At 35.4% G+C, this 16,103-nt stretch overlaps 1 protein-coding gene across 6 annotated transcripts; it reads left to right on the top strand.

The window, feature by feature from the left end:
* The first annotated feature begins 5,236 nt into the window (after window positions 1-5,236).
* Window positions 5,237-14,077, top strand: LOC121260969 (U-box domain-containing protein 35-like). 6 transcript variants are annotated; one of them, XM_041163087.1, is made up of 10 exons: window positions 5,237-5,731; window positions 6,729-6,977; window positions 7,694-7,812; window positions 7,898-8,019; window positions 8,176-8,369; window positions 9,205-9,524; window positions 10,172-10,273; window positions 11,324-11,752; window positions 12,330-13,079; window positions 13,528-14,077. In XM_041163087.1, the coding sequence occupies exons 2-10, from the start codon at window positions 6,779-6,781 to the stop codon at window positions 13,708-13,710; spliced, it is 2,418 nt and encodes an 805-aa protein (XP_041019021.1). In that variant the 5' UTR covers window positions 5,237-5,731; window positions 6,729-6,778; the 3' UTR covers window positions 13,711-14,077. The 6 variants fall into 6 exon arrangements, with proteins under 6 accessions (XP_041019021.1, XP_041019020.1, XP_041019024.1 ...); XM_041163086.1 differs by having other exon boundaries at window positions 6,718-6,977; XM_041163090.1 differs by lacking the exon at window positions 5,237-5,731 and adding an exon at window positions 5,753-5,895.
* Window positions 14,078-16,103: the final 2,026 nt, after the last annotated feature.

Raw genomic sequence — 16,103 nt, 5'->3', positions numbered from 1 at the left:
CACATCCCTTTGTAGACGATCATCTCCACTATGTCTAAGATCCATATCACAACCAATGAAGCTGAAAAAATTAAATTAGAAGCAAAAAATTAGTTTAAAAATAAACTAGGCTATTGTATTATACAATAGGACATGTATTATTGTATCATAATATATTATTGTATCGATGTATTATTACATCGAGGTTCGGTTGACTTGCGCTCGACTCAGCGGAACCCATCCAGAGAGGTTCGCTCGACGTGCGCTCGACGTGACACTCGAGCAAAACCCATCCAGAGAGGTTCGCTCGACTTGCGCTCGACGTGGCGCTCGAGCCAATGTTCAATACAACGTGCACTCGACTTGCGCTCGACACCTCGCTCGAGCGCAAGTCTGCAATACAATGTAAAATTCAGGGTTTTGAGCGTCGTGTTGGGACTATATTGAATATTCAATACAACCAATTCACAAGAATCACAACTGCTGGCTCCAATTCATAAGAGACGTGCTTGAATTAAATTTAGGGCTCATAAATTTAGCTATTTAGGGCTCACCGTAGGTGGAAGCTGAATAGAGGAGCAACGAGGAACGACGGCACAGAGGAGCAACGACGAACGACGGCATGCTGGCACTGGGACGGAAGACGCGAGAGAGAAGGGATGGTTCAGTCATTGGGACGGGAGACGCGAGAGAGAAGGGAGAAGGAAGAAGAAAAAAAATTGGAGAAGGAAGAAAAAGGAGGGGAACGTATGAGGAGAAGGCTTCCTTAGGAAGACATATGAAACGACGCCGTTCCATATTAAGTGGAACAGTGTCGTTCAATAATTTTTTTTAAACCCAGCTGTAAAACGACGTCGTTTTACAGCTGGGTTTAAAAAAAAATTCTGAGTCGGACTCCGAATCACTATTCGGAATAGCTCTGAATTCTGACAACTCCAACTCTATCGGAGTCGGCATCGAAACAGAAATTGGACGGAATTAGAATTCTCGAAATTTTACCCACCCCTAATTTATAGGATGATAAAGTCATGTACTTTATTTTCCTTACTTGGAACTCACATTTTGGTGGCCACCAAACGTGACTACCCTAATCTCCATATATATTATATATAATACGTGGCTGGCTACTGGCTAGCTTTCTTTGAAGGTTCCGAGGATTACCACCAAGTGAAGAAACAGCTGTCATTTAAGTACTTTGACATGACTAGATATATCGAACAAGATTTACTTGTAAGTCTACATTGGACGTACATACAGCAGTCAAAGATGACCTTAATTTGCACATGGGTATCACACTGACACGCATTAATTATCTATATATTTATTTAACTACTTCGGAAAATCTATACCGTAAGGCACGTTTTGCATTAAATTCGTCAAGCACGAGTAGTACTAGTCTTTGAATTCAACAGTATTCTTTACTATATGGAACTAGGACCGATCGAGCTCATGTATTTAATTACTCGAGTAATAAGTTAAGCTAGCATGCACGAGTATTTTCTGAACTTCGAGTGATCAAGATTAACATAGGATCGATATTCGATCAAAATTGTTAGATTAATTCGTTCCCATGCACCATGTCGCATTAATTATCACCATATATGCATGTTTACATCCATAGGTTAACGCTAAAATAACAAGCATTATCGTCGAACAGTACTTATAATAAGTATCAACGAAAAATTATATATATATATATATGCACACACATAGGTCGCACTTAGCTCATAAAGCTTTATTACTTTTAATATATAATTAATAATTTTAATAGAGATGGTGTATGATCAGTATGCACCCGATAACTCGTGATTGCTGCCAAGCTAATTACTATGTGAGGTACGTACTGAAAATATATTTGCAGGCTTTTTCTTTTTCTTACCCCGCGTAAATATTTAAATATATAATTTTAAATACACAATGATCTACTTCAAAATTAAATTTTATTTTATAGTTTGTAAGGTTGTAAGGTTTTGAGAACGTGCGTAATAATATTATTAAAAATATTATTAGAATATTTTTATTAAAAATTGAATAAAATATTATTAGAATATAATTTTTTAAATTTAAAATTTGAAAATATTTAATTATTTATTATATTTTATATAAAAATTTTAAAAAAATTATAATAATAAAATGAGATAAAAAATTTTATGTATCTAAACCGAAGCTAAACCAGTAATTTAGACGAATCAATTAGGAAGAGATAAGTTTCTTAATACAATGTGATACACGAAGTTCAAAATAAATTTGATCATAAACAACGATCGAGCGAGCAACGACTTCTTACAATATTGTCTCCGTCTCGTCGTTTTCTCGGAAACTCGTGCCTTCGTCAGATCAAACTGATCAATTACTAAACAAATTTCACATCAACTTTGTCGTCAAACTGACTAATGAATGATGTTGAAAGAAAATTGTGAGTAAACCTAGGGCTTTGAGGGCACTCTTAATATGTGCCATTTGAATCGTGTGATGTTATTGTTGATGCTGTTTCTTCTTCTTCAAGTTAGATATTAATGGGATGAATTGTGAATAATAATAAAATAAATTGTGAATAATAGTGAGATTTATAAATTAAAATTAATGAGTGTGAATAGTAATAAATAGTAGTGAGATGAGTTGAGATTGGTTATCAATCCAAATGAGACGTAAATTGATAGGAGATAAAAATTAAAAATTAAATAAAATATTATTTTTTAATATTATTATTATTTTGATGTTTAAAAAAAATTAAATTATTTATTATATTTTATATGAGAATTTAAAAAATAAAAATGATAGATGCAACTGGGGCGTAACCGACGTGTATATGTCACCCCTGTTTCATTTTCTCATTCCTCTCCCTCTCCATTTTGTTCCCCCTCTCTCTCCCTTGAAATTTCATTTTCCCTCCCTCTCTCCCTCCCTCCCTCCATCTCCATCTCCCTCTCCCTCGAAAATGCTAATCATTCCGTTACTAAACTCTAGAGATGACTTTTTTGCATGAACGGAAGCATACCATGGCCCCTTGCCTCTACCTCTACCACATGCTTAAATATCATGTCCATTGTTCTGAAATCACTCCAAACCCTCAAGTTTGGTTGCCCATTGTTTGGTTGTTGAGAAATTTTTTGGGGGAAATAGAGAAATTTTTTAATCTAACAAATTGATTTAGTTAGTTTATTGATTTTCCTCACATTTATGTTTTTCGCAGGCGTGAGGATCAGGAACTCCTTGGTACTCCTCATGGATGGTAACAACGCCACACTCATTGTTCCGCATCGCAAGCTTCTTCTTCATCACGTGAAAAACTCACAATTACACAATAAAGAAAAAAAAAAAAAGGATCAGTGTGGGCTAGAGAGTTCTGGAGAATTTGAGTTTGGGTTCCAGAACCAGTTTCAATTAACTCACTTTCTTATACTTTAAAAACATCTAAACACTCAATTTTGGCCAAAACTAACAATCCGAATACCTCGTCACTATAACAAAGCATCAAAACTAACCAAAAAGAATCTAGTACTTCAATAGAAGTTAAGATATTAATTCTTAAAAAGAACAAAGACTCAACCATTTCAGTACCTCCTCGGAGCACCATGTGCATCACAACTAAACATTTGTGCAGGAACAACAGGCTTCGACTTCAACAAGCTCAGGGATATCAGTCATACCAAGAGCATCAAGCATATCAAGGGTCTCCTTATCAACCTTGATTTCATTAATCTTAATAGTGGTGCACTTTCTTGTATTTGAAGTCTTAAAAACTTGTTGTTAGTTTGGTTGTATCAAAGAAAAAATGGTGTAAATGTAGAAGAGCTATTACGACATGGGTTAAGAATGCATGCAAAATGTTTTATAAATTGTTGAAGAGAAAATCACTAAATGGTTTGGCCATGAGAGATTCATGGAGAACACTTTCACCTTCAACCTCTTTCTACATAGCGTGGGCTACTTTCTCTTCTTCACATTTCTTTCGTCCGTTTTGTTTTTGTTTTTTTTAGTCATCTGACGTGGCAGTCAGTTGATTACATCATAGTTAGAAATTACGGTTGTACGTAGTAGTAGTGTTAAAAAAATTATAATGATAATATAAGATAAGATGAGATAAAATATTTTTATTATATTTAAAAAAATTATAATAATAAAATAAAATGAGATAAAATATTTTTACAATGAGAGTTAAGATTCTAGACCAATTGTCCAAAGGAACCTTTTGGGAAACCTGAATCTGGGAATTGATATTGAGTTGACTAGCGGGAAGATTGTGTTAGGTTTATATTTGGGTAACGATATCTTTATACATTATTTATTACTATTTTACTATTTAATTATTATTATTATTATTATTATTATTATTATTATTATTTTGCTATTTGATTTTAGATTAAAAACTTTAAAATATGATTTTTTATATAATTAAAAATTCAATCAATTAATGTAATTATATAAATTAATTAAAAAAAAAGTTCAATCAACTAACATAATCACCTAAACTAATTAAAAACAAATTCAAATTATAAAAATTTACTTAAAGACTAAAAGAAGATCATTTTTTATAAAATTGAATTTATTTTTAATTAATTTACATAATTTATTTTGTTGATTGAATTTATTTTTTTACGATAAATTCTAGTTGTAGTCTCTACTTGGAGATTGTATGTGCAGACATTTTATTAAATGAGAAAAAATATAATTTTAGGATGAATATTTTTATAATTTTAAAAAAATTTAAAGATAAAATTGTCTAAGCTTGCATTGTAATCTCCAAAATGGAAACTGTACGTAGCATTACTCTTTTTATAATTTTAAAAAATTTTAAAGATAAAATTACCTAGACTTACATTACAATCTTTATTTAGAGATTGTACGTACTATTGCTCTATATATAAAAAGTTATGCTATACAAAAATTCCACACTTTACATACTACTTAAAACCATATAATTTTATTTTTTTATCCTCATATTTCATGAAATTTGAGAATAAAAGAACAAAATTACATATTTATGCACAGAAATATAGAGTTTATGTCTAAAATTTTATAAATGTATTTTATTATACATAAATTATTATTCATTCACATATCTCACAACCGATAACTTTTATCTTATTTTTTTATAAGACGTGAGATATGTACAATGAATAGTACTGACGATAAGAATTTTTCCATGAAGTTTTCGAAACATTTCCAAACCAAAAGTATATTCCTCAAGCATCCCAAATGTTTCTAGGACTAGAACGCGTAGCCTTGATTGATTCCACGGAAGTTTCACTGCAGTTTTTTTTCTTTCTCGAACAACTAGCGACCATGGATATGAGTTGAGTTTAATGTCATGGTGTCAGGTCTCAGTTGCCAAGGATGTACGTTCATGTACCCCACATCTCACAGTGCATCCAAAACAAAACAAGAAAATCCAAGCGTTGTGCTGGGTCAAAAATCAGATCAGATCGCATGAACTGCCAAAACACGTGACGTTAACAACTACTCCATTTTTTTTGTAATCAGTTGTGAAAAATATATTTTTAATTCTTTTATTTTAATTAAATTCCACGAATTATTAGGAAGTTTTTTGCCAGTAGTTTTCTTCAAGTCTAAATAGTTGTGAGAGTTAAATAGTCATTACCGTCTGGAAATGGGAAGGTGGAAAATCTTGTTGAAAACAAAAGGAAGCCCAATCCTACAAGTTGTTGCTGGTAATTGGCAGGAATGAATTTCTTCTTGGGCAGTCTGTCACGTCATCTCAAACCTTGATTATCCTGTTATATCCATAAAAGTATGTTTGTTTGTTTATAGATGTGACGAAATTTGTTTTTATTGTTTATATTTGTGAAATAACCGGTGACCGAAAATAGTGTTTGGACTTTTAAAATCGTTTTGAAGAGATGGATGGTGGGTGCGGTTTAGTTTCTGTTCTGTTTTGAGGATTTAGCCGTTTCTGTATGTGTACTTTCTGGTTATTTTGTTTTGCATTCAACGTTTGTCATTTCATGGATGTGGAATTGTGGATGCGAGTCCTTCTGGGTTTATAAAATTCTTCTTGTTCTATGAAGTTTGAGTAATATTTTCGTGGAATCTTTCTTCGGGGTTTAAAATAGGAAAAAGAATCAAGACTGAACCTTAAACCTGTCTTTGCATATTTGGCTGCTATGTCATGAATTTTCATCTCTCTAGGCCATGCATAATAAGCTATTGGGTTGTTGAATTTCTCTCGTTTTATCACGGAGTTTGAGTAGGAGCAGTGTTCTTTTGAAGTTTCATCTCCGGGTTCTCGAAGTCAAGTATGTCACAGGAGAAATGCTCTCTCTCTCTCTCTGAAATTTGTGCTCTTTGAAATGGGGTATAAACGTAATAACATTCCATGTTTTGAACTTTTGTTTTCGAGCAATCAGAGGTTTATAGCTTCTGGGCTTTATTTTGTCTGATATCTTCTGTTTTCTATCTGCCGAGGAAAAAGTATATTTCAATTTTCGGTTCTTGGTTCTTACATTTATTTGCTGTTTCTATTCCAGCGACACGTTGTTTTGTGTGTTTCTTTTGTAAAATTTGTTTTTGACATACCATAGGGGCATTTGAAAAAACAAAAAGACAATTCATTTGTCTCAACTGCAAATATCTCCGATGAGCAGTTTTTTTTTTTTTTTTTTTAAGTAGATGTTCAGTTGTTAATCAATTTACCACGAAGGGTACCTTTATTCTTCAGGATTTTTTTCCAGTGCTAAAATTTTCTGAACACCTGCTTTTGATTTGATTCATGGCTAGGACTGCTGTAGGCTTTCCTTTGTTAAGTTGCAAAGAAACGTTCTTAGCAAGGAGCACTGCCATGGATAAAAGCGAAATTGAAGCAGATGACAACCTTGCACCACTGCCTTCATCATCTTTAGTTGTTGCAGTAGCCATCAACGGAAAAAGAAAAAGCAAATATGCAGTAAAATGGGCACTGGAGAAGTTTGTTCCTGAGGGAAAGGCTACCTTCAAGCTGATGCACGTCCGTGCAAGGATTAATTCAGTTCCCACACCTAGTAAGCTCTCTGCCTTTTAAGTTTATATGTTCAGAGGATGGGGGAAATGTTATGCAGCATTTGAAAACTACAGAGGCATAAGAATTGTAGAAATCATTTAACTCAATGTAAGCGAAGCTTTTGATCAGTTTAAGTAAGTCATTAAAGTGATGCTTTTTTTTCCCACCTCGAAGGTTATTAACATGAGTATTGTTCAGTGATTAACAATAACTGATATGAGTATCCATGTTACATTACAATAGATGCGGACATGCTTTTGTTTAGTTTGATACGTTCATGTAAAATTTACAATTGCTTTTCGTCTGAAGCATAAATATAACTTCTTGATTGTATTTTTCTTTGGGATTTGAGGAAGAAGAAAGGGAAATTGCAAATATTCTTCAGGCAGTAAGCTAAGTTCTCAAGCTTTCTGATGATTTTCCTGTCCTTCAAATTTACTTTCTCATTATGTAAACCTTTTGTTTTTTTTAAGAAAGAGGATGAGACCTCAATTTTATTGAAGCCCTCACTTATGGTGGAGGAATAGAATTCCACCGTCAACCTAAAGATAAAAACATATAAAAACAAGGCTTATTATGTAAACTGACCCAGTATTTAACAACGGTGCAGACTTTAGAAGAACTACATTTTTCATTTTATTATGTGCAAGTAAAAGAAAAGAATCTATGGATTTCGCTTAGAAATTTTCTTCTGACTATATGACACTGCCATTTCAGTGGGAACAATTCCAGTTTCACAAGTTCGGGATGAGGTGGCAGCAGCTTATATGAAGGATGTGGAGTGGCAAACAAGTGAAATGCTTCTTCCTTGCAAGAAGTTGTGTGCTCAGAAAAAGGTAATATATCTAGCATTATGACTTTTGAATTTGATCTAGAATAGATCCTGGAAGAGGATCTTAACTTGCTTCATTCTGGTTATAGGTGGAAGTGGATGTTCTAGTGATTGAATCTGATGATGTGGCAAATGCAATAGCAGAGGAGATTGCTAAGCATGGTATCAACAAGTTGGTTATAGGAGCTTCATACCGTGGCTTATTTACACGGTACTTGCTTCCCATGGTTTGCATCCTCTTTACTGTCAGCTTTTTATTTATAAGAAAAGATGGACATATCCCTCTAATGTTTTTGTCTATGTCTTTATAAACTCACTTATATGCATCTTGAGTGCTCTTATTACAAGATAACTTTAATGTTTGTAGGAAACTTAAAGGTCTAGCCTCGAAAATCTCAGTCCGCACTCCGAGATTCTGCACAGTCTATGCTATTTCAAAGGGAAAGTTGTCTTCTATACGCCCATCGAATATTGAAACAACTAGAAGCCTTAAAGATGGCAGTAGCGAGGCAAGTTATTCTACCAGAAGTTCATCATGCTACACTTCCAGTTCACTGACAGGTATATGCACTTCATGCAAACTTCACATGGGGGAATAATCAACCATAAACAACAAATAGCCTTTTAAGTTTCTGAAATTTCTCAGTTGGAGTCCAAGATTGAAGTGATCATAATTGAATTTAGACCTTTGCTTCAAGAATTTGTGAGTTGGAAAAAGATGTAGTAGTTTGACAAGAGCAAAGCATCATGCTTCCAAAATGATCTATTTTTACTGGTCATGCACCAGTGCAATGCTTGGAAAAAAAGTTAATTTTTAATTATATTCTATTTTTAATATTGTTTATAGCCTTATTTTGAAGTTGTTTGAATGTGATATTTTTTTTTATCACTAATTATAATGAATTATATACATAGTAAAGGAAGCAAAATGTTATAGTTGAAGGAAGACGCTTGGCCTTAAAAATTCCATGATATTTCAAATTAATTTTAAATTTATTGTCTTTTCGCTTAAAAATGGATGACATGAAAGAAGATGAAAGTTATAGATGGAACAATAGGAAGCATTCATGACCTTTAAAAATCTCTTACCTTTCAAATTATTTCAAATTTATACTCATTTAACACATGAATAGATGACGTTACTCATTTGAACAAAGCTATTACTTCGAAAATTATATGTTATAGATTGGATATTAAAGGCCTGTTGATTACTTATTTTTTTCTAAAGGATGTTTAAATTCACACCGTTCCCTAAGTTTAGAACTGAACTGTGGTAATCCATTGCTATTGCATGGGTTTTTTGTTTAGTTAATTAGATTCTTAGCTCCTAATAATACGATGATAAATTAGCAGATGAAAGTTGTGATACGTCTCTTCTGTTTTCTGGCTTGCACAGACCTTGGTTCAGTTGCTTCCTACTATCATGCCCGTTCTCCTTCCCTACTAATGCAGCAATTTCAAGCTCTTGCAACTATTAACCAGACCCTTCTTAAGACAGGAAAAAGTTCATTTGAAACCAGCCATTCTAGATGCCAGTCTTTAGATGTTGAGGAAGGGAAGGATGATATGAGTTCTTGTCCCACTAATGAAGATTCTGAACATGCCATGCGTCAGGTCTCCATCTTCAAAAGCATGCCAACAGATAATCAGTCATGCGTTTCTGATCAAGTTTCCGCCTCAGAAATGCTCACCGAGTATCCTTCATCTGAGACCCAGGTAGTCTTTTCTAATTTCTTTTGAATTTATATGGTGCTTGTGACTACATCGTACAAAAGCTGTATTTTGGCATTGCTGACGAGTTACGTCTTCGAAAATGCTCATCTGATGGGGATGAACTTTGGATCTTGCCTGTGCTTTGGATGGAGATTATATTTCTTTTGGACTTGAACTTGAACTTGTATGTGAAATAGCTTTAACATCACCACAATGTTGGGACATACAAGTTTCATTAATTATTATAAAGTTAGTGCGAACTTTTTTTTTTATTTGAGTTGTATGTATTTTCTTTTTAAATGCATGCATGCTGGAGTCATGAATTTATGAATCTCTGAAGAATTATCGCTTTACCTATCTTTACCTGTGAGCTAGCAGAAGGCAGATGAAGATAGTCAATGTAACCGTGTGTGAATACTTTATGGTGATTGAGAAATGCACAATGCTCTCTATTGACCAATATGTAGTATTACAAAAAAGTATTTATTTAATCTTTTGAGGGAAAAGTGTTTCAGCAAGGCTGGGTATAATTTCCATATATCTGTACATGTATGAATGTGTATTGATTTCAGCGTAGGTTGGCAAATTAATACAACAATCGTTTGTATTTCTGAAGTTTTATATGGGTTTCCTTCCACTTATATGGACAGGAAAATATTAGTTTTGAGCTAGAAAAGCTAAGAACTGAACTCAGACATGCCCGAGGAATGTATGCAATGGCTCAAAGTGAGACAATTGATGCCTCCTTGAAGGTAAATGTTTGTTTTCTTTTATAGTTTTATTGACTTCAAAATCCTTTAAACTGCTGTTTCTCTCTAGAGAATGATTTTCCAAGATCTTGGATTTTGACCAAATTGGTGAATTCTAGCAATGGATACTTGTTTGTGGTATTTTATTACTTCATCATCTTCTCTTTCTCTGTCTTTCTTTCACTTTTCGTCAAAGATTCTAATTATGCAACCAGCTTATCTGCAAATATATAGAAAATAATGAGTTTCACTATGTTCAGCTATTTATGTTGGTGACCCCAACTAGTAAGGATTTAGAATTAAATAAGTTAAACTGAGTTTTTTTCCTCATTCAGGCTAATGGCTATCCGAAGTGAAATATAACACAAAATTTAGAACCAAGCCTTGCCAGGACTTCCATCATGCAAGCACTCATAGCCTCCATTTGTTTTTTCCTTGCAATTCTAGAATTTCCAAATTGTTTGCAGATATTGCAAATTATATCCTTTTACTTTGGGAATTGTTTGTGGAGCTTGCTTGACTGGACTCTATATGCATCAATACTATTAGTACCTATAGAAAGATGTCTGATGCAAGTCTGGGTCTACCTATCTCGCTTGCACGCAAATATACATAACCAATTATACCTTTCCTAATTTTTCTTTCTGCCAAAAAAAGCACCCTCATTGTCTCTGAATATGGTTGTAAGAGTTGGTCATGAGTCATATAGAATCAATGGATTCAGTGGCAATCTTCGTAGAAAACATATTATTATGATATTTTGGCTAATAAAGGGATCAGAATGTGCATATTTTGCTTAAAAATGGATTGGAGGATTATGCACATAAATCTTTTGGTTGTTTGCATTAATTCTGCATCATCAATCTTACTAATTGTTATACCTGTTCCTTCTCCTGGTGGTTAATTGGCTATATTCTGGTGCACCATTATGGATGGGACCGAGTCTCTCCAATGGGCATTTCCAATTTTCTTCTTTCCTGATTATCTCATTTCTTCCTCTCTCTAATGGACTTCACAAATGAAGTGACATGCTACTGTTATTTCTTTGATCAGCTGATCAATCTGAATAAACACCGATTGGAGGAAGCAATGAAGCTCAAGGAGATCAATCTCAACGAGGAGATGGCCAAAGAATTAGCAAGACAAGAGAAAAAGAGGTATGAAGCTGCTGTAACAGAAGCCACATACGTGAGACAATGTGCTGAAAGAGAAGCTTCCCAACGTAAAGAGGCAGAGATGAAGGCTATTCATGATGCAAAAGAGAAAGAGAAACTTGAGAATGCTCTTGTGGCTCCAGTGCAGTCATACCAAAATATCACATGGGAAGAGATTGTGTCTGCCTCTTCATCCTTTTCTGAAGAACTTAAAATAGGGATGGGAGCATATGGAGCAGTTTATAAATGCAGTTTGCATCATACAACTGCCGCAGTGAAAGTTCTTCACTCTAAAGGGAGTCACATGACTAAGCAATTCCAGCAGGAGGTAAAACAAAATTGCTAGTAAAATGAAAAAAAAGAAATGCTATTTCTTAATCACACACCTGCACACATATTATGTATATGTAAAGGTTTTCATTAAAAATTATTATTAAGATGTTTTGGGGCGTTAATTATTTATGTGCTCTACTGTACTTGAGCGATCTTCAGGGCTTCATAAAAGAAAGCTGTCCATTTCATATTGCTGTAGCTGAGTTGCATAGTCTTTCATTTGAAGTTAAGATGATATTCTTGACGTTTTTCTCAACAGATAAAAATAGAATCTTCAAGATTAATCCTTGTACAGAAACGTGCTAGTATTACTGTGAAGTTTTAATTAATCTTGTTCACTTTGCAATTCAATTGATTTCCAGTTTCTAATGGGCAGTCACTACTTCACTCAAGATAGAAAATAAAGGGGAATTTACCAACTCTTTTTGCTTCGTTCCTGTGTAATCAAGGGTCCAATTCATACTGTGCGTTGTGCAATTATTCATCTAGGATGTCAACTGAAAAAAGGGGGAATGTAGAGTTACTTCGACCGAAATATTGACTGAATTCTTTATTTTTCTATTGGCTTTCAGCTTAAAATCTTGAGTGAAATTCATCATCCACATCTACTCCTCCTTCTTGGAGCATGTGTAGATCACGGTTGCCTTGTGTATGAGTACATGGAGAATGGTAGCTTGGAGGACAGGTTGCTCAGGAAAAATGGTACAACCCCTATCCCTTGGTTTGAGAGGTACCGAATAGCTTGGGAAGTAGCCTCAGTGCTTGCCTTTCTTCACAACTCAAAGCCAAAACCAATTATCCATCGCGATCTGAAACCGGCAAACATATTGCTTGACTACAACCTTGTAAGCAAGATCGGTGATGTTGGCCTTTCTACAATGCTTCGTTCAGATTCTACTTCTATGTCTACCTCATGCAAGGACACGGGGCCTGTTGGGACACTTTGCTACATAGATCCCGAGTATCAGAGAACTGGGTCAATCTCTCCAGAATCTGATGTCTATGCTTTTGGGATGGTGATTCTGCAGTTGCTGACTGCAAAGCCAGCAATGGCACTGGCCCATGTGGTGGAAACTGCTTTGAGTGATGGTCATTTACTGGAAATTTTGGACCAAGAGGCTGGGAATTGGCCAATTGAGGAGACAAAGGCATTGGCTGAACTGGGACTGAGCTGTGCTGAGCTTCGACGTAGAGATAGACCTGATTTGAAAGATAAAGTACTTCCTGCACTGGAGAGATTGAAGGAGGTTGGCGAGAGGGCTCGAGACTCGATTTCCATAGTTCAATCCCCACCTAACCACTTCATCTGCCCAATTCTAAAGGTATGATTGTTTAATCTTCAATTAGCAATATGTGTAGCTCCTGTTTTGGGGAAACAAATATGCTAACCTTCTGGTGACTGAAAAGTAGCTATCTAGGGAGAATACTGTCTACTAAACCTGGAAGCAACCTCATAGATGGAAAAAAAGGGGACAATTTGAAAGAAATAGATGTTTCTCAACACACGCACACACAATGAAAGATGCATTCAAGCATTGTCTATACGACCTCTTAATTTGATATTCACTTGGGCGTGAATAGATCTGGCTTGGAGAATACTTGTTGAATAGACAATGCATTCAAGCATTGTCTTTACGTTACCTTTGAGGTTTATGCCATTTTTTTGGTCCCTCCAATCTCAATTTGGCAGTCTTTTCATGTTTGCTTTTCACCATCTTCATGAGAGTCCCCTTACAATAATTTGGCAATGGTGTGTCATTTTTGTTACAGGAGGTGATGAATGACCCTTGTGTTGCTGCGGATGGTTACACTTATGACCGCGGAGCAATAGACCAATGGCTTGAAGTGAACAATAAATCGCCAATGACCAATATGCCATTGCCCAATAAGAATCTGATCCCAAATTTCACGATTCTATCTGCGATTATGGAATGGAAGTCTAGAGACCAATAACATCTTCTATAAACTTGTCCGAATAACACTGAGATTTGCTACAGAATTACTTGATTTTTCTAAGGTTGTCGAGTAGAGGAGTCCAGAGACACACGACATCTGCCTTGGTTTATAATGGTGCAATTTCTCAAAATAAGAGTTATCTCACAGTTTCCAGGAAAGTATTCATGCTAACACTTCAATTGTTTCTTTGCAGAGTCCTTAGCTGAAAATGACATGCAGTTATCTCAATCACGATAGTGGCCTCTTAGAACTTCAGAGCTTTGAATGACACAGATGTTAGTGTGCAGATGCTAACTGATGTCCTAGTAGTTCTTACATGTTGATATTATGAGTGCATGTTTCGAAGGCAACTATTATTTCTTTACCAGGGTTTCATCTATCTTCGCCGGTGTTCAATCTGTCTTAGTTATCTTAAGAATATAAAAGACAGATTTAATTTATCTCACTCCCGATGGATTATTTCTTGGTTTCTTCCAATCAGGTGATTTCTTAATCTCCACGCAAATCATCTTTTTCTTATCCTGTTTTTTCAGGAGGACGGTACTTATCCTGTTCGTCAACACAATTAAGAGAAAAAAAAAAAATTGTTATTTATTATGATTTTAATTACAATCTTTTTCCATAATATTAACAAAATATCATAATTTCCTAAATAAAGAAATATCTTTTTTGACAAAAAAAAAAAAAAAAAGAAGAGACAAGAGTGGCCCTTTCTCATTTTATTAAAATCCTCACTTATGGCAGAGGGAAGAAAACCGTATAAATAGACCAACTCACTTGAAAAAAAAATTACAATATAACCAACCGAAGAACCCATTAAAACTACAAAACAACGAAACAAAGTGAGGCCAACCTAAATCTAACAACGCAAACATGGCAGCTCCAACAGATCTAAATTCAAAATTCCTTTTGAGTAGAAGAGGAAGCTCTCCAAATTGCACCCATGTCTTGGAGACCAAATTTGTAGCCAATCGAGCTAAGTAATCAGTTACCGCATTACACTCTCGAAAAACATGCCTAACCACAAACTGCATCTATGAAAGAATCTCCTGAATCTCATCCCAATAATTCTCAAGATACCATATCCCACATCGCTTTCACTATAACCAATGTACCACCAAAAGTGAGTCCAATTCAACTTCCACTTTTCTTATGCCAAGCTCCCTACAATGTCTCAACCCAAAAAGAAGAGCCATAAACTTCGTTGAATTATTGGTACTATGACCCAAACTAGACGAGAAGGCCAACACCAACCGAACCACATCATCCCATATTACTCCCCCCGCCCCCATCTGACTTGGGTTACCCAAGCAACTGCCATCAATATTTAGCTTGTACCACCCTCATGCCAAACTTTTCCATCTAACAATAACCACCCGCTTATTTTTTGGTGCTTTTACCATAATAGAAAAAGCAGCTAGCACCTTTTCATCCCCCATTAAGAGCTTCTTACTAGCCTTAAGCCGAATCTCCAGCCATGCAACAACAGCCTTGATTGAATGCCAAAGGGACTCCACCGAAGCCATATATCCTTCCATGTGTGCCTTGCAACGCCAAAGCCAAAGAGCCCATGTTGAAATAGAAGGCGAGAGACCAAGTAAACTACCTTTTTGTGATGAGTTTGTAGCACGACGGAACCACAACTCAACTTTTTATTTCCAAGGTCGATAAGGGTCAAAAGGAATGCCAACTTGCATAGAAGCTTGACACCATATTTCCTTTGCAACCATTCCATTAGCCAAGACATAATCTAGGTCTTCTAAACACCCCCCAACACAACATTCACACTTTGAAACCAATGAAATACCCAGTTGCCTTACACGAGCATCAACGCTGAGACAACCATGAAGCGCCTTCCACATCATAACTGAATACTTCTTGGGTAACGCAGCATGCCAAACCCACTTAGACCAACGAACTCGCGACGTCTTAAGCCGAATACACTCCCACGCACTCTTCGACATAAACTCACCATTTAAACTTTGAGTCCATATCAGTACGTCCGAGCTTGCCTTATACGTACCAAGACTGTCAAGAATTGCATCGATGTTTTCATCACCCACCAGGTTTCAGATCATTCCCACATCCCAATCATGGCCAGTTATAGGAACTACATCTACCAGGGGACCCATGCTCTACTAGTTATCATGCTAGAAAGAAACGTTCCCTTCACGGATCCGCCATTTATAATTGCTAAGGACTTGTGGCAAACAACGCATAATGCCCTTCCAAAACCAAGTGCCTCTCTGTTGTCCCCCAAAAGAAATATGGATACGTTTAACATATTTAGCTCTAAAATATTACACCCACAAAGAATTATCAGTCAAAAGATTCCAAGAGAGTTTCATAAAGAGTGAAGTATGCACTTCATCCATGCTTCGCAAACCCAC

This window comes from Juglans microcarpa x Juglans regia, chromosome 4D, assembly GCF_004785595.1.
Source record: "Juglans microcarpa x Juglans regia isolate MS1-56 chromosome 4D, Jm3101_v1.0, whole genome shotgun sequence".
Lineage (NCBI taxonomy): Eukaryota > Viridiplantae > Streptophyta > Magnoliopsida > Fagales > Juglandaceae > Juglans > Juglans microcarpa x Juglans regia.
This window is presented reverse-complemented; position numbering and strand designations above follow the sequence as displayed.

What these genes read in the sequence shown, in the direction of transcription:
- LOC121260969 (XM_041163087.1), top strand. Translation starts at nt 6,779, where the DNA reads ATGGATAAAAGCGAAATTGAAGCAGATGACAACCTTGCACCACTGCCT. An exon ending in ATCCTTCATCTGAGACCCAG is followed by an intron (nt 9,525 to 10,171) that starts GTAGTCTTTTCT and finishes TTATATGGACAG; the next exon opens with GAAAATATTAGTTTTGAGCT. An exon ending in CTAAGCAATTCCAGCAGGAG is followed by an intron (nt 11,753 to 12,329) that starts GTAAAACAAAAT and finishes ATTGGCTTTCAG; the next exon opens with CTTAAAATCTTGAGTGAAAT.